This window comes from Setaria italica, chromosome VIII (assembly GCF_000263155.2).
Source record: "Setaria italica strain Yugu1 chromosome VIII, Setaria_italica_v2.0, whole genome shotgun sequence".
NCBI lineage: Eukaryota > Viridiplantae > Streptophyta > Magnoliopsida > Poales > Poaceae > Setaria > Setaria italica.
The window spans coordinates 37,688,693-37,710,059 of record NC_028457.1 but is presented as its reverse complement, the minus strand read 5'-3'; the positions used below and the strand labels follow the sequence as shown (position 1 = coordinate 37,710,059).

The 21,367-nt window shown below is 45.4% G+C and overlaps 2 protein-coding genes and 1 long non-coding RNA gene across 9 annotated transcripts; all 3 read right to left on the bottom strand.

Moving 5' to 3' along the window:
* Nucleotides 1–8,527: 8,527 nt before the first annotated feature.
* Nucleotides 8,528–13,145, bottom strand: LOC101770509. Its single transcript, XM_004979851.3, has 7 exons — nt 12,951–13,145; nt 12,385–12,861; nt 11,703–11,755; nt 11,520–11,587; nt 10,784–10,883; nt 9,749–9,827; nt 8,528–9,668 (listed from the first exon to the last, which is right to left on the bottom strand). Exons 5-7 carry the CDS (start codon nt 10,784–10,786, stop codon nt 8,851–8,853), a joined length of 900 nt encoding a protein of 299 aa, XP_004979908.2. The 5' UTR covers nt 10,787–10,883; nt 11,520–11,587; nt 11,703–11,755; nt 12,385–12,861; nt 12,951–13,145; the 3' UTR covers nt 8,528–8,850.
* A 996-nt stretch (nt 13,146–14,141) lies between these two features.
* On the bottom strand, nt 14,142–18,567 carry LOC101768892 (putative receptor-like protein kinase At4g00960). 7 transcript variants are annotated; one of them, XM_022828824.1, is made up of 8 exons: nt 17,959–18,567; nt 17,774–17,858; nt 17,156–17,658; nt 16,457–16,554; nt 15,441–15,702; nt 15,113–15,326; nt 14,818–14,962; nt 14,142–14,478 (listed from the first exon to the last, which is right to left on the bottom strand). In XM_022828824.1, exons 3-8 carry the CDS (start codon nt 17,613–17,615, stop codon nt 14,254–14,256), a joined length of 1,404 nt encoding a protein of 467 aa, XP_022684559.1. In that variant the 5' UTR covers nt 17,616–17,658; nt 17,774–17,858; nt 17,959–18,567; the 3' UTR covers nt 14,142–14,253. The 7 variants fall into 7 exon arrangements, with proteins under 7 accessions (XP_022684559.1, XP_022684560.1, XP_022684561.1 ...); XM_022828825.1 differs by having other exon boundaries at nt 17,156–17,650; XM_022828826.1 differs by having other exon boundaries at nt 17,774–17,854.
* Nucleotides 18,568–19,961: 1,394 nt separating this feature from the next.
* Nucleotides 19,962–21,104, bottom strand: LOC111258136. Its single transcript, XR_002678705.1, has 3 exons — nt 20,953–21,104; nt 20,459–20,673; nt 19,962–20,019 (listed from the first exon to the last, which is right to left on the bottom strand). It is a non-coding gene; the product is annotated as an uncharacterized LOC111258136 (long non-coding RNA).
* Between the last annotated feature and the right edge of the window lie 263 nt (nt 21,105–21,367).

Sequence of the window (21,367 nt, the reverse complement as noted above, 5' to 3'; positions counted from 1 at the left end):
GAAATTGTTCTGAGCTTGGACTGAAATAACATTGTGCAGCTCCAAGTTTATGAAACAAAGATATTCACCATCATGCCCTGAATTTGCTGTGCAAGTTTTGGAACAATGATCAACTGCTTGCAGGGTGTATTCAGACATGGACTAGGAGCAATACTACAAGCTAAGGTTACAGAAACTAAAATACAAAAACAAACGATGCATCCCTGTCTGTGCAGCGGAGTCTAAGTAAAAGGATATGATGCTGCGCAGTGCCGCAGTGATTGGTGGAGATATAGTCATTGTTCAAAAAAAATTTAGGATCAATGTAACCACTGAAAGGCCAAAAACAAATATTTAGACCATTTAACAAAAAAAATGCACCGAATGTCATGATGGACTGCTATCACACAACTTTTTCTTTTGCATCTTCATCAGAATTTATTAAGACCTCAGCCATGCCAAAATCAGTAATGCTAGCTCGGATTCATATCAGAATCCAAGAGAATATAGCTTGCTTGCTTCTGCTTGGTCTTAGATCTTCGTGAATGACTCACGCATGATTTGGGAGTGCTCATGTCGATAAACAGCTTAGTACAAGTGCTGGGGAGTGGAAAACCAACAGGCCAACAACCACTACGGGAAAGCATAAAGTCGCCGAGTGTAATAACTTCGCCGAGTGCTTTTTTTCGGGCACTTGGCGAAGAACCGTTTTGCCGAGTGTAACACCAAAAACACTCGGCAAAAATAAAACACTCGGCGAACAACCTGTTTGCCGAGTGCCCTCCAAAAAACACTCGGCAAACACCCAGGCGGCACTCGGCAAACTTTGACACTCGGCAAACTGACGTCCACGTGACTTCCCCGTGCCGACGGCGGCGCCCCTCCGTGACGGCCGTTAGTGTTTGCCGAGTGTCAATATAGGGCACTCGGCAAAGGCACTAGTTTGCCGAGTGCCATGATGGGACACTCGGCAAACTATAGTCTTTGCCGAGTGTCTATATGGGACACTCGGCAAACCCTATAGTTTGCCGAGTGCTAGGGTGTACACTCGGCAAACTATAGCGTTTGCCGAGTGTTTTTTTACACACTCGGCAAACATAATTTTTTTCCCCTCCTCCACCCTCCAAACTTTTTACACTCCACATGTATGGCATTTGGCACTGCATCGTAGAAGATGGACTATTTTTTGACCTGTTTGCTATATTTAATCAATTAATTTCATTTAGAGTAATTTTTTGATTTAAGTCAAATTTGAACTGCAGGTGGTTGGAATAATGGAATAATATGAGTGAAAAAATCATATTCATGTTAGTGAGTCTAAATTGAGGTCTCACCCATAAAATGAAAAGAAATTTCGAACATTTTGCTAAGGAAACACGACTACGAACGTGTGGCCAAATGATTGTTTAATTCTCAAAAATACAAACGAAGTTTGAAAATCATGAGATTTTGCAAGATGTTTTGATTTCATATGCAGAGGCCGTGGCAAATCAGATTTTGCCGACACAATATTTGCCGTGTGCCCTTTGCCGAGTGTTACACTCGGCAAAGGCTTTGCCGAGTGTTTTCATGCCTTTGCCGAGTGCCCCAGGCACTCGGCGAACTTTCTGTTTCCCGTAGTGAACACCTCCATGGAACCACGTTGAGGAAAACCAACAAGACGATGGAGGATGGAATGGAATAAGCCGTTGTTTCTTACGGCAGGATACACCCACCCTGTGGCGTCGGTGAGGCGTTGACGCGAGACCAAATCCACTATTAGCAGCTTGAATTAAACAAGTACATGATGGCAGGTCAACCCACAAATTGCCAACCTCCTGCTTCGGGCTCCGGTGGGACGCTGCCGCCGTTGCAACACAGCAACAGAATCACCTTTCCATGGACCTTAGAACAGTTAATCTGGTCCACTTGTGTCCGGGCTAAATAGCTGAAAGCTCAATACAGCCCTTCATAACAAATTAGCCAAGAGCCCAGAGGGCCATGCGGGCATGGAGTAGAAAACTAGGGGAATTGGCATTGAGCAACAATGACTTAGTCGCAACAACAGTGGTCCATGTACATCATCTGAACAATAGCTGAAGTATGAGGAGCTTGCACCTCTTCAGTCGTCAGCTAAGTTATGTGCTTCTATAGCTTGTACTTCCTTCTGCTTCACTGGCATCTGGTGACGAATCATCGGCTCCTTGCCTCGACGTATCACTTGGTGCCCTAGGCACTGGCAAGGCCATACCCTCGCATTTCAGCATCATGAGAACATCCGACATGCTCGGCCTGTCTGCCCGATCAAATTGAACACACAGCAGTGCTATCTGCATGCATCGTAGTATCTCACTTATTCGAGGTTCATCGCGCAGTGAGGCATCCATCAGCTCCCTTGCCCTTCCCGATGACCAGAATTTCCAAGCCTGCGTGTAAGATCCCATGTCAAGCCTTGAGAATAAATTCCAGCAGTAAAAGATAGTAGTTATAAAATTGGGTAGAGTATAGAATGGATATGAAGAAAAGAAATGACACACCTAATCTATCTATATTATCTATATACCTAATATCAAAGTGCGATAGTTTTCTTTCAACCATTGTGGTTGTTTCGTAAAAAAAATCACTTACCTTTTTTGTAATCAACCCACCCCTCACATCTTCCGTGTCCTAGATCCGGACGTATGGCGCTCACGAAGCCTGGACTAGTGCTCCGGCTCCGCCGCTCTGCGCGTCGATCCCAGCAGCGTGCAGTAGGCAGCTGGACGTGCGTTAGTGCATAGGCTTGTGTGGATATGGTTGCTAGCAGCCCCAAAACCCACTACTGGAAAACTGAGCATTCGTCCAACGCGTTAGTACCGGTCATCACGCACAGTACCATCGGAGCCTCTGTATTACCGGTTTGGAGCCTTAGCTGATACTAAATGGTGGCATGGTGACTGGGTGGCCAATGGCTAGATTCCCCTAGAAGTTATTTAGTACTGGCTGGTAGCTTCAACCGGTACTAAATGGTGTTCACGCATGTGTGTACCGGTTGTTAGCTTCAGCAAGTACTAAATGTCACAATTTAGTACCGGCTAGAGCCACCAACCGGTACTAACATACAAACTATGAGTTCCTTCTTTCTTCCTCCCCGAGCTTGAGCTCAACCATTTGACTGAGAGCTCGGGCTTCTTCACTTCCATGGCGACCTAGGGGAGGTGCTGCCCATTTCTCCACTATTTGGAGGGATTTCAGTCTTCCAACTGCCTGATTCATTCGCTTTGTACATGGGTCTGTTGCCTTCTTTGCTTCTCGTACCTCTGTTTGTTGGTGTCCTAGCCAAACCCGTTTCCACCCTCCCTTGTTTTCGCAATGAACTCGACGGAGCCGGACTCTAATCGTCACCACCGCCTCCGAGCTCTAGACGCGACGTCCGCGCGGCCATATATAAGCCGAGTTCACAGCCCCTACAGATGGCGTTGAGGTCGAGCCTATGCACGAGAAGGGGCATCTTGTGGAAACGGGTTCTGCGATTTGTGCGCAAGCATGGAGACGAGCGGGGGACAGCAGTGGGTTCTGCGATTCAGATTGGTCTATGCGTAACGCAGAGTGAACGATCGGTTGGTTATAGCAGCGGCTACCAGGAGGATGCCCGTGGCGTTCATGGGATTGCAGCAGCCTGCTTTGAGTCCTCGGATTCCTCCATGGAAGGAGCAGCCCTTACACTGTGATTCGTCGGCTCGTCGCTGCCGTGCTGTCACCGCTACCTCGTGCCAGGTGCCGCTCCCCTCCACACTGGCCTTGGTGCTAGCTCCTGCCATGTGGCGGCCGTCCTTGCATTGTAGCTTTGTTGAGTGGCCGCGCACCATCTCCTTGCTGATGCTAGCTGGTCACTGCGTCAAAAACAATTTGGGCTGGCATAGAAAAATTAGCATGCTGATGGGCGTGATTGGCACCTGCCAGCACAGTGCTTTGTCGGGCTAGCGGGGGAGCGCATATGGACCCGCTAGCATAGATCGCCCCATTTTTGCTGGCAGGCATTTATGTGGCCCGCCAACACAGAGCTTGATAGGAGCGGAGGCCATCTACATGTCAATCTTATCTTATCTACCTCCGTGGCTCCGTCTGCTATCTGCATCCTCTCCTCTCCTTCTATCTCTCTTGCTTCTCTTGGTTCTCCTCCTCTCATCTCGATCTCTAAGACTTGTGCCTCCTATTTGCTGGCAATGAAGAACGTAGGGCTGGTGCGGTGGAAGCCTTGCTTGCCTGCTCTCAGGCACGGCGGACGGGAACGGCGGTGGGTGGCGGTGCGTCGGGGCACGGAGGGCGGCACGTCGGGGTGCGCACGGTGGCTGGCCGGCTCGGGTGGTGCAGGATGCTGATGTGGGGGCGGCCTGCTCAAGTTGCAGCAACGGCGCAGGGCCAGGCGACGGCATGGCGGAGAGGCCAACAACAGTGGTGGGTGGGAAGGAGCAGCATGTGCATGCGGGCGTGCACAGTGCTGGCACAGGTAGCAGCGCGCGGCGGCGCAAAAGCGGTGGGCGTGGGAGCGGTCGACGGCGGGCGGCGGGAAGGCAGGTGGCTAGCGACGGGGACGAGCGGCGGCGCAGAAGCGGCGGGCACGGGGGCGGTGGTAGGCCGGGCGGGAGTAGCGTGCATGCTTTTTTTAATTGAAAAATCAATTGCCGCGCAAGAGCCACTATGCGTCATTATGCTGGCTCAAAGTTGCTGGTGGATACTAGATCGCCAGCACATTAGCCTTTCACCCGCCAGCAAAAATCCTTTCTGGCCTGGTGGTGGTGTTGTGGCGTGAAACCTTGAATGCCGCTGACGCTCGATTTAGGTGGAGCTCCTCCTGGCAACAAAAAGACGAGGATCGTCTCACCGATGTACGAGCCCTAAAGTGTTATTTCCCTTGTTATCGTGCCAAGGTGCCTTATCAAAAAAGTAACTAGGAAGCAAAACACCGGACAGATCTGATTACAGATACTTGCTAACAGATCGATCGATGAGCAGATCAATTTATTTAATTTCCACCAGGCACGCATGGTGGATTACAACACTCAACGCGGTGGTGGGCAGCAGCATAGCCATATATGTACTGGATCACGTCTTCCAGGTTTCTTGCAGTAGGCACGATTGCTCACAACATGGTTCACCTCGCACACATGTGGGCAGATTTCCGACGTACAGTAGTCCTCATTCGTAGCTGCGAAGCAAGGTACCGGCGGTCGCTTACACCAGGGGCCGAAGCCTGCACATGCAATAAGGCAACGCAATGCAATGTTATTAGCACTAAAGCAAGACTGGTTTGTCAAATAATTACTCATCGTCTGAAAATGTCTGAGAACAAGACAGTGCAGTGTGCAGCCAGAAGTAGGTAGGTATATATGTATGGGTTCCTACACGCTTGGCAGGATGGAGAGTTGGTCGAAATCATCGCAAGAACCACGAATGAAGTGACCATCAAGTAGTGCACAGTCCTTCCCATGCTTAAGGCGGTCTTGACCAAGAGAGCTTCTATCCTTTCCTTCGGCTTTTGGGAGGCAGCAGAGGTGAGGATGGTATCTCACTTGTGAGTTGAGACTAATCTGTTTCAGTATTTGTCGGTGCTTTTATATATAGAAAGAACACCTCACTAGGATCGGAATGTATGTATCCTATCAAATTATGTATATCTATATCCATCTCTATCTTCGCATCTGTATATCTGTATCTATATCTATTTCTTTATCTTTGTATTTGTATGTATATCTATATCTACATCTATGTCTTTATATCTGTATCTGTATATGTATCTATATCTATATCTTGATGATAAAAGGTAAAGGTAACACATGGGAGTACGCATGCATGTGCACTATATATGAGGAACAGCCAGAAGTAGGTAGGTATGTATGGGTTCTTACATGCTTGGCAGGATGGAGAGTTGGTCGAAATCATCACAAGAACCACGAATGAAGTAGCCATCAAGTAGTGCACAATCCTTCCCATGCTGATGGCGGTTTCTTGACCAAGAGAGCTCTTGTATCCTTTCCTTTAGCTTTTGGGAGGCAGCAGAGGTGAGGATGGTATATCACTTGTGGGTTAGGACTAATCTGTTTCAGCATTTATAGGTGCTTTTATATATATATAAACAACACCTCACTAGGATATCGGAATGTACATGTTTCCTATCAAATTATATATACCTTTATCAATCTCTATCTTTGTATCTGTATGTCTGTATTTATATCTATATATATATCTACATCCATATCTATATCTATATCTTGGTATCTGTATAGTATGTATATCTATATGGTACCCACCCGTTGATGAACGTTGAATCATGATCTGACGGCTACCAGCAACAAGGCAATGATGCTTGTTAATGAATTGTCACGGACACGTTTACAGGTCTAGCCGGCTACAACTGACACAGCCATAGGACTCTAAGTACAACACTAGGTTGTACTCAAACCATCAAAGGGACAGGACACATGTACATGTATAATGTACTTTTCATGACGACAAAAGGTAAAGGTAACGTATGGGAGCACACATGCATGTATATATGAGGAACACATTGTTTCATTAATCTTAACTTTTTACAAAATACAGGAATATATTTGTCAAACTTTTTACAAAATACAAGAATATATTTGTCGCGACAGCTTTGTATCCTCACTAATGGAAAAAGTGGATCTAGTATCGGTTGGGAACCCTCCTCTAGTACTGGTTGCCCAACCGGTACTGGTAATCTCTAGTACCGGTTGTTACTGGAGGCTGTTAAAAAATAAAAAAAGAAAAATAAAATCCCCCACCCCCACGCCCAGCCTCCCCCGCCGCCACCGGCCCCCCCACCGGCCCTGCCCGCCCCTCCTCCTCCCCATGCCGCCAGCTCTCCTCCTTCCCGCGCCGCCCCGAGGTCCTCCTCCTCCGCGCCGCCGCCCCTCCTTCTCCCTGCACCGCCCCTAGCTCCTCCTCCTCTGCGCCACCCCCTCTGCCTCCGGCTGCCTCCACCATTGTGCTGGAAGAGAGGAGAGAAGAGAAGAGAGAAGAGGAAGAGAGGAGAGAATGAGAGGAAGGAGAAGAGAAGGAAAGAGGGAGGGGAGGATATAAGGCGCTGCTGTGGGGGGTGCCGTTGTGCGCTGTTGTGCTGCTATGTGCATGCGCCTCTGTGCGGGGCTAAAAAAATTCGCAGTGGCAGGTGGGAGAGAGCTCCAACACTGGTTGGTAACTCAACAGGTAGGCCCTCCTAAATTTGGTACCGGGTCCAAAAATAATCAATATTAAGGTTAGGGATGAGTGGTCATTTTCTAGTAGTGCCTTCTGTCTTTTGCGTCAATGTTTAAGGAGAGATCTGACTCATAAAGATTGTGTAGTGCGTTAATTCCTGAGGCATGCCTCGCACATCCGGTTAATTACACATCTGCATGGTAAGCTTGTAGCTAGATTACCTCCGATGAAGCTGCACTTTTATGTATAGGTGTTGTCCTTGTACCACTTGCAGATGTTCTTGAATTCCTTGAGGAGGTGCTACACATTAGCCTACTTGATGTGGCTGATCCTCATCATCGTCACACACGAACTCAACGAATGCAAGTGAATGTTGCGTTGGTGCTGTGAGAAAAAATAGCTTAGTGTTTGTTGACGCAAATTTAGAGCCAACACACGAAAGCACTCGAACGTGCAGCCCGCAAAGACGCTCCTTTTGTGTCGATGGGGAGGCTGATCAGACCAGTCTCACTGGGGAGCTCGGCGAGAGGCCAACGAACGCCCGCCCAGGAAGGACCCCATCGGGACAGGCGCACCTTGGGTTGCCCTAGGCTCGGCAGGCTAGTTAGACGCCTCCTCATGCCATAGAGACAAGAGAAGAACAACACATGAGGTTGGAAAAGATTAGGGCTAGGAAAAAGGTAAAAAGATAAAAGATAAGTTGATTGATCGATTGGATACCCTCAATCAGCCATGGCCATTTATATTTATAGGAAGGAGATGTCTTGCCCCTAATAGAGTCAAAACCCTAACAAATCTCGTATCAATACAACTCCTAACTCGGACTACACAGACAAAACCAGTCTGACCGGTTTTCCTAGGTCCAGATCTTCCCGAGGTCATAACTCTCTCATCCAAACTCCAAATTGGTCGTTCTACATATGCATTTTGATCTACGAGAGCTACACAATAGTGAAGTCCAATTTGCATTTTGAGCACTTTGACCAAAGCGGTCCGGACCGATTAGAGACGTGCTCGTCCAAATTTGCTAATTTTGACATCGAACAGTGTTTTCTAACTCTATTATGACTCTTACAACAAGCACATCACCCTTTACATTTATATTTGTAGATGTAGTTTGACTGGCAAAATTTTGCTGAATTTCATTAAATTCCGACAGATTAAAATCTTTGAGCTTCTCTCTTCTGTGTTGACAGGGCTTGATAAGCTTCCCATCGTAAATCGAGGTGTTCTGGGCTTGGACATGGACTGTCGGCCTGGAGAAGGTAGTGGGCCGGTTTTTTGGGTAGAGATGGGCCCTGCGTGGCCCAAGTAACAAAAAGCAATATTGCGTGCCGGGACCCTGGCAATATATTATTATACTCGTATATAATACCACAACAGCATGTAGTAGTAGTAGTAGGATCAAAGGACACTGCACGATATCAATAGCACAACTGGATCCAGTCTTTAGACCACTGAAGTACTAGCTATTATTCTACTAATACTGGGAGTGAAAGTTAGCAAACCCGGCCCATCCAAACGTTTGGATGGGTTTGCTAACTATCGCTCCAAACCCATCCAAACCCATCATTAGCGATAGTTAATGATATGGTTACTGGGAGCGATAGTTAATACCGGCGACGGTTCGGACCAGCTAGGCACAGTATTAATTAGGTTCTCGCTCCTGGAAAATATACATAATTTGGTACATCACGCATTGCCCATGGGGATGCCATCTTCGTCGTCGAGGTGGAACACGGCCCCCGCGAGCGCCGCGATCACCGCCGGAGGCATCGGGCCGTCGAACATGGCCACGTAGTCTTCGAGAACACACCCAGCTTCCACTGCAGCAAGCTCGTCATCAGTCCCCCTGGCGTTGCTTGATGACACATTGCCCTGCGCCTGTTGTGTCGTCGTCTGTTGGCGGGGCGCCGCAGCCGGCCGGGCGCCCAGGCGAACCCTGGAGGACATGATGTTGAAGGTGCGTCGTCTGCGTCGCGCCTGGGCCACCCTCACCGGCGGGAGATCCGCCGCCCTGGAGAGGTCCTGCCGTTGTGCAAAAGCCGATGGGTTGCGCGCCAGCTGCTCTTGGGTGCAGGCCGGTGGTGAGGCCGCGCTGAAGGCAGTGGACGTCGACGGCACAGAGAAGAGATGGGAGCTCGGGCCTCCCGATGCAGCCGGCGCCGGGTTGTCCGTGTGCTCCACGCGCAGGGGCGACGGTGGTGGAGGAGAAACACTCCTGCGTGCGCGCGGCCACATGAATTTAGATAGTTTGGTAAGAATAGCCCGGAATCCACCTGTGCTGCGGGCACGCCGCCGCCTGTTGGCTGGCTTGTCTGCCGGCCGCGCCTCTTCGGTGTTCACCACCACCGGCTGTGACTCTTTGTCCTTGACCTCCTCCACTTTCAGGATTTGCGCGTGGCCCACCTTTTTGCGCATGCAACGCACAAGGCAGACGGGGTCCATGCCAAGGCCGATTATCTCCAGCATGTCCTTCCCGTCCCCTGTTAGCGCCACCGATGTCAGTCCTGCACCCACAAATCCACCAGCCATAATAAGTCAATAAATGATCAGCTTGATGATGGTCCGACATATAAGCAGTGCTTACCATATAAACTGGAGGCTAAGCTCATAGCTCTGCCCCGGGATTTATCGCAGGTCATCTCAATCTTGATCACAATCTTTAGCTAAAAAATGGAGCAAAATCATACATATTAGATGTTTCGATTTTCAAACACTGCGGTTACAGAACTTATGTTTCTCATTGTTTTACCCTCAGCTGGATCTTGCGGACCTTTGATGAACGAACAAGAACACAACCAAGTTGTAACTAACAATCCTTTTAAGCAATTTTCTTTGTATGCCAATTTATCATTTAGTAAGCCTTTATATATCTGTTCTACTAGAAGTTAACGTGGAAAGCTTTCATCATTTTGTGTGCCTAATTATGTTTATAATGCAATGCATTCTTATCATGATCTCAAATTTCCAGTCTCAACCTTGACCAAACACACAGAATTTAATGTGAAATTGATTTGTCTTGGTCAATGTATTTTGAGTACTATGTCTAGTTTCACTTAAAAGTGATGTAACAGACTATTTGAATAATTGCTCTAGAGAACCGAGGTGCTAATTTAGGATAACAGTTGGTGAGAAATTGACTTGATCAATTTATAAATCTGCAGTTTGTGTCAGTGCATTGGACATGAAATCCCACCATATATATTTTAGAAAAAACAAGGTGTAGCAGACTTTGTACTTTGTGCAACCCTCATCCTGCCACAGTTAACAAAGATTTGGACTCAGGTCACCCAGTGTGCTGAAGGATCCAAGGGATCACTTAGGTTTCCCTCATTCCATTTCTCACTTTCTTACTCCTCTTTTTCTTCCCCTTGTTTGGAAAATTAATGTTTCAACAGGTCGAAAAACATCTTACGCATGAGGAATCCGGTCTGTACACTAGTAGGGCAGAGCTATCAAGAAAACTGAAAGGTCGCTAACAATTACTTTTGCTAATTCTAAGTTACTGGCAGGGCATTACATTAATATACCATGAAAGCTATATCGATTTAGATGGCAAGGTCTATCTACAAAACTGAAGCAATGATTATTATGATCATGAAGACACATGAAGATGGAGTACCATTGTGACTTGAGAATGGCCACCTCCTTCAGTGATGCTTTCCTTTGGAAAGTGTTGTGTAGTGGCCACCAACGTGGACAAAAAGTAAATTCTGCTATTCCTGTTGTTGAAAACAAGAAGTTTGGGTTACGGGTGCAAACATAAAACGTCAAAAGAGCTTATCTTGATGCCATATCATACCCCTTTCAATTAAAAATTGTGATGCCTTCAACTGGCCATGACTCAAATTATATGAAATTAGAATAACATAAAAGTGTCTTTCAAAACAAATCCATGTATACTATTTCCCTATAACAAAATTAAAATACAAATAATGATAATGTTTATTAGACTTAACATTTATTGATTGATCGCTCTCTAAAATGTTACTTTTAGTGAAAGGATAGTCCTAATCAACTTGAATGACACAACTGGTAAGCATTGCTAATGATATGTAGAATTCACCTTCTGCCTGCCTAACCAAAATGAGTGGAGGAAATTATAATGAAGAAAGATACTCTCTTTGCTGTTTCTTGTTTATTATTTGTTACTACTATTGATTTTCCAGTGAACAAAATATAGTTCTGATCATGTACTGTTTGAGCTCAGATTCCTGCTTAGTTAAACTTTGATAGATGAATGCCTTGTAACGACGGGTCTAGTGATACATCTTTCTTATGACCATTGCAGATAGTTTTAAACATATTGATGGTCAATTTTTTTTAAATGGTCCATATAATAGAGATTGTCATATTACCCGATAGGGGAGCGCAGGGCACCCCGCTTCCTGTTGCAGAAATTGTTATCTCGCTGTTGACGGCAGACCTGTCATTTCCATGCATAGAAAACAAATGCTTTTTGTATGAGTGAAAACTCAAAACAAACATGAGATATGATCACAACATATAAAGGAGAAAACTGGATAATTTAAACACTGTACGTAGAATCAGGGTTGGGATGACTTGCAAATGACTCCAGCACCTCTTCCAAAGCCTGAAAATGACAAAGCAACTTAGAATTTTAGAATAATAATGTTGAATAACCAGGAGTTGGTTGTAATTGTGTCAATAAATGTGGTAGTATGAGCTAGGATAAACAGAATATTGCTTGGTCTAGCTTCAAGCAAAAATGCATTTATTCATAATGAATATTTTGACATTCCCGTACATATATTGATCACAAATAAAAAAAATCTGTAAAATTGATATGGTCATGTACCCCATATGTATTAATTGATTTTGAAAAACAAGAGGTAACAACTTTATAAGACATTGTTTTCCCTTTACAAAGAACAAAATTTCATGCCAACCTAGTTCTGGTCACATAATGTTTCAATCTCATTTATTGCTTGAAAATTGCAACATAAATCTCATAGGAGGGGGAAAATGACAAACAAATCTAAAAATGATCCTTCCATAATTTAATAAAATCCCTTCAATAAGCATTCACTTAAATAAAACCCAGAGATTCTGTTAAACTCTTTCCTAGATATGAAACCTATGGTTGGCATGTGCCAGAAATTGGTCCTTCAGGCACTCACAGCTTCAGTAAGCGAGGAGCCAGAACCATAAGAGCAATAATACAGAAAATAAGCTATTATCCAACTTATTTAACATGTATACCTGGGGTTGGTTGCCTGAAGGATCGAGGCGACTGTAAAGTCCACATGAGAGGTATGTGATGTGGATGTGGCTAATCATAGGGTAGAGCTCGAGATACAATTTGATTCTATCCCGGACATCACGGAACTTTTGAGCCTGATTTCCAGCCATGCAGAAGCTGTACATGATGTTTCTCTTCTGGCTCGACGTGACTAGCTCGTGGACCTGCCGAAGGGTATCCTGCAATCCGCCAAGTACTGCCCTGATCACCGGGAATCGCATCATCTGTGTAGTCGCTGGAACTCCTGCACGAGAGCACTGATCACCATGACGTCTTGCACAAGCTGCCGGCACTCCTCCTTGTTCTGTTTAACGGTTTGCGCAGAGTGGATGATCATCGAGATGAGCCCACCAGCATCAACTCCAGCCAGCTGAGCGAGGGTGGCAGCCTGCCCCAGACCATTCCATACCACCATCTTTGTCGCAGTCCCTGCGTGCCTGTGTACACAATAAACATGACTAATATCCAGCTTATGCAAAGATGAAAAGCAATTTTCTAGAGCTCTTCACATTAGTAAAACTCTTACCTTTCTCAGTACCACCTGACCTATGTAGAACTCGGGCTATCCAGACAGGCACCACGAGACAGAGTTGATACTGGCAGTGTTTGAGACTTTGATTTCTTGGTGTTGCTAGGAATGAAGCTCTGGTGGTTCAAGTTATTGCCCAAATTCCACTGGCCCCCAACACCATCTTGCATTACTGCAAGCTACCTAGCCGCGTGGAACGAAAGTTCCAGGAAGAAAGCCGATAGAGATAACTCCAAGGAAACGTGTGGAAGCTCAACTCCAGGAAATTGACAGGACGGGGGTGGGCGTGGACTTCCAAGGAAACCGCGTTGGACCAAATCCAAGAAGGTGACCGAAGTAAATACGGCAGAAGACTGCATGATGACAGATGATGCATGGAAACAGAGTATCTTGCCTCTATTTTTTTTTTTAAAACAGAGTATCTGGCCCCCAGCCAGCCGGGCACTCCGGTGCGGCATTTCTCCGAACACCATCGCGGCTCCTTGTAACACCCTAATTTTCATCATTTCATCATTTGCAAGTTAATAAAAATTTGTTATAATTTCTCTAGAATACTGTGAGATGTTTCTCACGGCTCCTCTCGCCTTTTCGCAGAACTCCAGCAGCTCTCCTGCTGCACATAAGTCCCACGCCTGAAAGAAGCTACTACTGATTAGATGATGAACTAAGAATACTGTGAGATGTTTCATGTGAACTTGCGCTCTACTCGAAGACGTTCACTTACCCATTTATTAAGAGGCCCATAGTGACGTGATTCAGCTGATAGTTCGAGGCCTTGTTTAGTTGGTCAAATTAGGAGATGCAAAATTACTGTGCTAGCACTGTAGCACACTGTAGCGTTTCGTTTGTATTTGTGAATTATTGTCCAAATATTGACTAATTAGGCTCAAAAGATTCGTCTCGCAAAGTACAACAAAACTGTGCAATTAGTTTTTAATTTCGTCTACATTTAGTACTCCATGTATGTACTGCAAGTTTGATGTGATGGGGAATCTTCTTTTTGCATAGTGTTAAAGTTGGGAGTTGGGAGTAACTAAACATGACCTAGAGTGACCCTAGAGTGCTTTCGATATCCTCGCGCTAGCTGCCAGCTTGCCGATGTGTCTCGTCCACGCCGTACGCTGGCAGCGCACAACTCGCTGAAGAGCCTATTACGCCTTCGGCCTTCTTTTTCAATACACGTGAGAAGAGGAGTAAAAAGTAATTCAAGCGGTCAAGCCAAATCATTAGAGGCACACGTTTAGGGACAATTAAAGCCACAAGCAATCCGGACAAATAAGGTTGCTGGACCGCTTCCGTCCTACTCGAAGTTTCTTATGCCACATGGCCGCTTTAGAGCTGGCAACTCTTTCACACCATTTAGCATCGCAAGCACATCCGCCATGGTGGGCCTACGTTCTTCGTCTTTCTCAACACACAGGAGCCCAACCTCCATGCACTTCTTGATCTGCATTAGCTGACACTCGCAACAACACAATGACGGTTTAAACAACTCCATCCGTACATCATCCCGAGCTTCGAAAGCCTGGAAAGTAAGAACATAAATTAGGTCATGTTTGGATGCACTCAACAAAATTTAGCTAGTGGATCCAACACTACCTGAAGTTTAGCTAGTAGTGTTGGATCCACTAGCTAAGTTGAAGAGGTAGTTGTCTATCCTACCCTTCCCTTCCATTTTAGAAACTTTTCTTGAGGAAGGTGGTGGGACAATTTTATCTTTAACTAGTTTAGTTAGGTTCAACTAGCTAAAAAAAAATCTTTAGCTACCTAATCTTTAGCTGGATCATGTTTGGATCCATAACAGCTAAATTTTAGTCCCAACTGCTTTTGTAATGTAAAAAAAGTATTATTACCAGGTACTTACCCATATAATTAATTCGCTTAGATTAGGGGGCGCAGACATGATCATACTGCCAATAATGGTCCCAAGGAGGGTGATGCCAAAAGCATACACATCGCACTTCGTTGACACAGCTCCTCGGTACAGGTATTCTGGAGCCATGTAACCCCTGGGTGATTAAATAAAATAAAAATGAATAATGATCTCAGAGGTAAAAATTGAAGTAGTTAAAGAAAAGAGCTTCATGCACGTATGGGCTCACGATATATAGTTAATCAGGAAATGGAAATAGTATTTATATATTGGAGCAACGTCTTACGGTGTGCCAACCAAGGTTTCCTCGCAGTTAAGTTTATTGATCAACTTTTGAGCTACGCCAAAATCACTGATCCGAGGATTCATATCAGAATCGAAGAGGATGTTGTCTGGTTTGATATCCCTATGGACGACACGTTGCTCATGTAGGTAATGTAGCCCCTGGGCTATCCCCTGAATCATTTTGAAGCGGCAGGACCAACCAATAAATCGAGACCCTGCAGAGATCACATATCATGCAACGAGAAGCAACTATTGATCAGTGACATCAAAGTTAAGGGATGCTTGGTCCAGAGGTGAACTGTAACCAGTATTTGTACAGAACAACATACCGTTGATAATCTTCTCCATACTTCCGTTTGCCATGTATCCTTCTACAAAACAAAATTCTATGTGGTCATGTATATAATATCTTCCTTTATGGCTGTTCACGGACTTTGTCACTTCGTAGCAATATCCCACAGGTTTAATTATGTTTTTGTGCTTCAGATCTCCAAAAACAGTAATTACATCATCGTATCGCCAGTTGCCTCCCATGAAATCAAAACGATGCAATCTTTTTATGGCAACGACTTGTCCGTCCTGCAGGACACCCTGAGAAGTATAAACACCATGTCAGATGGTCGATTTTTGTTTTTAAAAGAACAGAAGGGAAAAAGCAGAACTGCTGATCTTAGCACTAAAGTTTCGCCAAAAGTTCAATGGCGCCCTGGCCTCAGGCTTCAAAATCTTCATCAAAGCCATCAAGTTTCATCTTTGGCTCACTTTGGTCTTTGGGCTGGAATGAAGCATGGGCACCACACGTGTGTGCTTTGAGGTTTGAGATGCTTTCAATTGGGAGTTGCACTAGGAAAACGAGGGACGTGAAAACTAACTTCGAGGACCGTAGAAACCGGGCTCACTGCAGCTGGCAATTTTCAAAGGAACCACCAATGAAAATGCTAGATCTAGAGTTGCACGAAAGAAACTTTCTCTAAACTCCCTGTCTAATGTAGAGTACGGTGGAGAGGAATTTTCGTGGCTTCTTGCCATGAGCCGAAGCTAAAATGCCACAAAGGAGGACTTATAGGAGCTATCGGAGGACACAACAGCCAAGGGTTAGGTTTAGGCGTGATTGCAGGTTTGAGCACAGACTAATACCAATTAGTTTATTCCCTGCACTTTGGGACAGCAAATTTGTAATATTTAGTATAAATTTAAATTTGAAATTACTTGCTACACGAAGAAAAATAGTCTTAACCTGTCTCTGCCTGTACAGGCAATATTCAACTAGCTAGTGATGCCTACGTGATTATATGGAAAAGTACACAAACCTAGAATTAAAAAACCAAGTAACGGACCGGAGTACCTTGTAAACATCACAAAAGCCACCACTTCCAATCTTGTTTCCATCCGAAAAGTTCTCTGTAGCGGCCTTCAATTCAGATGAACTGAACTTTGTGGAGCCTATATTGTATAAAAATTAACTCACACAGGAACAGGCTCGAATTAGATTATATTAATACCTAAACATGCATGCATGAAACTGTAGGAGCAGTTGATCTAAGGGCTGAAGCTTTAGCTGTGTCACATCAGATGTTTGGATTCTAATTAGGAGGACTAAATATGAGCTAATTATAAAACTAATTGCAGAACTTCTAGGCTAATTCGCGAGACGAATCTATTAAGCCTAATTAATCCATCAGTAGCAAATGGTTACTGTAGCACCACATTGTCAAATCATGAACTAATTAGGCTTAATAAATTCGTCTCACAAATTAGCCTCCATCTGTGTAATTAGTTTTATAATTAGACTATGTTTAAACTCCTAATTAATATCCAACATCCGATGTGACAGCAGCTAAAATTTAACCCCTGGAGCCAAACAAGCTCTAAGAAAACTGTTGGAACAACATCACTTTATACACAGATCTAGTAAAGTTGCAATAAAACACTATGCTTTATTTAGATCAAAGAATAAAATTATCCTAGCTGCTACTTGAACCAATGATGCACAAGGACCCAAGAGGCAATAGATGGTATTGATACTTTGATAGCTTTTCCTTACCATCAATAATCACTTCCCGCTGGGGTGGGGGTGGGGGTGGAGGAGGAGGACCACCAGCAGATTGAATGTTTGTCACCATGATGGTGATGGTCTGGACACTGGTGGCGAAGTTCCCCAGCAGCAGTTTCCTTACTATATCATCCTGGACCCGGCCCAGCTCCCTGGCCATGTCCCCTGCTCCCAAGAAACGGCAAAAGATGCGCTTCCGCTGGCACTCCGTGACGAGCTTGAGGGCGCGTTCCAGGGATTCGGCCAGATCCTCCAGCGCGTCACGCATCACCTCATCCTTCATCATCTCCGTCATCTCGTCAAGCTTCCTGAGGAGAGCGCTGACCCTGGCAACGCACCTCTGGATGTCACGGCACTCCTTCTCGTTCTGCTTAACCGTCTCCACGGCCTGCTTGATCTTGAGCGCGATTTCAACGATCTTCCCCACGCTGCCCAATGCAATGTCAGCCATCTTGCTCTTGTGCGGTTGACTGCAACAACAATAATCTTCAAGACTATGAGAAGGAAAGGCATCAGATGCTGATCTTATGAGCTGATGGTATGGAAAAACCATTCTCGGATTCTCATATTTTCATCATAAGAATCAAAATTAGTCAAGCAGGCACTGACCTTATTTCGTCTTTGCCTTCGCTTCACACCTCTTCCTCCTTTGAGCAGGCAGAGAGGAAGCGATGCTGCCTGCCTGGTCTCCTAGCTATCCGCTCGGTCAGCACCCCGAAAAGATTACTAATATCCAGCTTATGCAAAGATGAAAAGCAATTTTCTAGAGCTCTTCACATTAGTAAAACTCTTACCTTTCCCAGTACCACCTGACCTATGTAGAACTCGGGCTATCCAGACAGGCACCACAAGACAGAGTTGATACTGGCAGTGTTTGAGACTTTGATTTCTTGGTGTTGCTAGGAATGAAGGTCTGGTGGTTCAAGTTATGGCGCAAATTCCACTAGCCCCCAACACCATCTTGCATTATTGCAAGCTACCTAGCCGCGTGGAACGAAAGTTCCAGGAAGGAAACCTGTGGAAGCTCAACTCCAGGAAATTGACGGGACGGGGGTGGGCGTGGACTTTCAAGGAAACCGCGTTGGACCAAATACGGCAGAAGACTGCATGATGACAGATGATGCATGGAAACAGAGTATCTTGCCTCTATTTTTTTTTAAAACAGAGTATCTGGCCCCCAGCCAGCCGCGCACTCCGGTGCGGCATTTCTGTCACACCCGGTTTTAAAGGCAAAACCGAATGCTACCTATATGTATGTCAGGATCAAGTCTCTACATATAGGGACATCATACGTGAATAACAGCAACAGTATCACGTAAAAAGATACAAATAAAGACTTACAAACCATCAGAGATATACACTTAATTATGGAAACGGAAGCTCCAAACTTCACAGGCAATCGACTGGGGCTGCGTACGCCTAGGACTCAGCACCATCTTCACAACAACTTCATAGCAGCTTCTTCTTCTGAGCAACATTGTTTATAGCAAGGGTGAGCACTTGTCGTACTCAGCAAGTGTGAGGAGAATATGAATGCAAGGGTTAAACAAGGAAAGGCTGACTGGTTGACTGCATTAAGCATTTTTAGTTGGTCAAACTTTATTAGCACCTGATTACTAAGGTATAATTATATACCAACCCACAATTAATATAAACATAAACATAAGCCATAAGCATATGGCACAACCATAACCATAGCATACACCACAATTTAAATCCATCTTCAAGTATATTACTCATGTGAGGGTCCAGGCTGCTCTTAACCGTGAGCACGGCTGATCGATCAGTTTTACACTCTGCAGAGGTCGCACATCTTTACCCACAAGTCGCGTAAAAGTTCAAAAGAACTTTAGACCCAACCATGCTTGTGCTGATCAGGCACAATACCACACTTCCGAGGTGTGATTGCATAGGGACGCTACGAGGCCTTTACGAAGATTCATTAATCAGTGGTAACCCGCTAAGGTTTCGGTGTCTGGCGTGCACAACCTATCACAGGCCGATAATGCAACGACTCAGTCCCCCCTCTTGCCTCATCACGAGTAAGATTACCCCAGACTAAAGTTTCTAATTATTCAACCAAGACCAGAGCCATTTAGTCTTGTGGTAGCACTGTTTTCCTGGGTGGTCGCTCCATGTTCCAATTAAATATTGTAATCTTGTATTAACAACAGGTATATCATAAATAGAATAAGAGGATGTTTGGGAGAGGGGTGCTAAATTAGCACCCCCATTTTAATCACTTTTAGCCACTAGTGCTTCCAAACACCTAGGCTAAAATGGAGGGGCTAAATTTTAGCCCCCCCCATAATCCATTAGCCCCTCAAGAGGTGCTAAAATGGACTAAAGGGGCTAAAAGTGGTCCCCTTATCCAAAATTCCTTCCCTTGCCCCTCTCTCTCTCCTCCTTCTCACTCCTCCAACATGGGTAAATAGGTCTTTTGTCAACATAAGTGCTAAACTTTAGCCCCTTACCCAAACACCCCAAGGGCTAAACTTTAGCCTCAATATTTGATAGGGCTAAAGTTTAGCCCAAGGCTAAATTTTAGCCCCTCCTCCCAAACAAGGCCTAAGTTCACCATGTTGTTCATTAGAACCACCATAACCCAAGTATAGCAGCTAAGCATAGCTACCCAACAGAAAGGTAAACCCAAGGAATAATCATAAAAACTAGGCAAACCTTAATAGGACCCATCAAATTTAATGCAAGCGTATGCAATAGTGATTAAACAAAGTTATTGGGACAAAAGCACAAGGACACACTTGCCTTTCTCCAACGAAAAGTTACTCTTACTGCTCTTCGGCTCTTGCTCTCTTAAAACTCTTAATCTTCAAAGCTTTCGAACAACGATCCTTCTACTCGAAGCAATCACCGGTACAAACATACAAACAAGCAAATAAGTACAACTAAGAATAATACACCAAACAAAAGAAAGGCTTTAAAAGAGCGTACTAAAGGATAGGGCTCGATTCTAGGAACGTGTGAAAGCAAGAAATGCAAAAATCGGAATCGAACTGAATTAGATATGGATTTTCAGAAGAAAAGGATAGTTATTTGAATATGATGCAAGAATGATCTCACCATGAATCAACAATCGAGGAAGGAAATAAAACGAATTGATAAACTGGTTCTTACATGAGCAAGGATTGTATAGATAAATAAAGGATTATTCTATAGATCAAAGATAGTCAAAACCTAAAGATCATTGGAGTTTTTGGAGGAGGCCACAAGATTTATGAAGTTTTAATATGCGGGAAAGAAATACAGAACAAACAAACGAGAAGTCCTGATTACCGCATATGCATGATGCCACCATGATGTCACTGCTGGCAAGAGCAAAGATGCATGAACTCGATGCATGGCTAGTTTGCTTCTGCACAAACGTGTCTTGCATTGCTGTAGCTATCATCCTTGCATGGCAGATGGCTTCGTACGTACGTGGCTTCCTTTCCAGGGCTACCATCTTGTTGCTCGGACCTCCATGCTTTGCACCTGATGGCTAGCAGCGGCTGCAAAGAGACAGGAGGTGGCTTCAGCTGAGTCGGCATGGAGCAAACAGGGCACGGTCATAAGCAGTAGGAGTTGCAGGTAGCATGGATTCGGGAGAAAAGATGGACGGAGGTGTGCATGCGAAGATAGCTGATGATAAGCACAAAGCTTCTGATCCTAACATGCATGTAGGTGAAGAGAGAGAGAGATCGAGAGCTGAATTATTGCTCAAAATATGATGGACGCATGGCATCACCGGAGTACATAGAGAATAAAATAATATGGCCAAGGAACTATACACGCAGGAGCCGCAAATTCCTCCAGGCGGCGGCGACGTCTTCAGTCCGTGGCGGCGCTCCGGCGGCGGTGCTTGGCGAAGGCGGCTGGCGACGCAACCGGCGGCGCGGCCGGTGGTGCGGCGCAGCGCCAGGCGAGTCGCGCGCGTGCAGGCGCGGGGCTAAGGCGGCGCGCGGCGTGGAGCGACGGCGCACAAGCGAGCGGCGGCGGCGGCGACTCCTCGTAACAGGATAGGGCACGAGGGAAAAATAGCAGTAGATGGGGAAAGAGAGCTCAGGAGGTTGCTTGCTGTTTATAGGCCACGCGTGGTGCTCGATCGATTCCCCAACTTGTGTTTTGCCGAACGATCCGGGCCGTTGGAAACAAACTTGAGTCAAGCTTCAACTCGTGTTCGTCTGCAGATAGGAGAAACGAAAC

Coding starts and splice junctions, on each gene's coding strand:
- LOC101770509 (XM_004979851.3), bottom strand. Junction 9,669..9,748: donor CTTAGCCTCCAGTTTATATG/GTAAGCACTGCT, acceptor TTGTGGGTGCAG/GACTGACATCGGTGGCGCTA.
- LOC101768892 (XM_012848003.3), bottom strand. CDS start 17,615: ATGGCTGACATTGCATTGGGCAGCGTGGGGAAGATCGTTGAAATCGCG. Junction 16,555..17,155: donor GCGGGAAGTGATTATTGATG/GTAAGGAAAAGC, acceptor TATACAATATAG/GCTCCACAAAGTTCAGTTCA. Junction 14,963..15,112: donor GAAACCTTGGTTGGCACACC/GTAAGACGTTGC, acceptor TTAATCACCCAG/GGGTTACATGGCTCCAGAAT.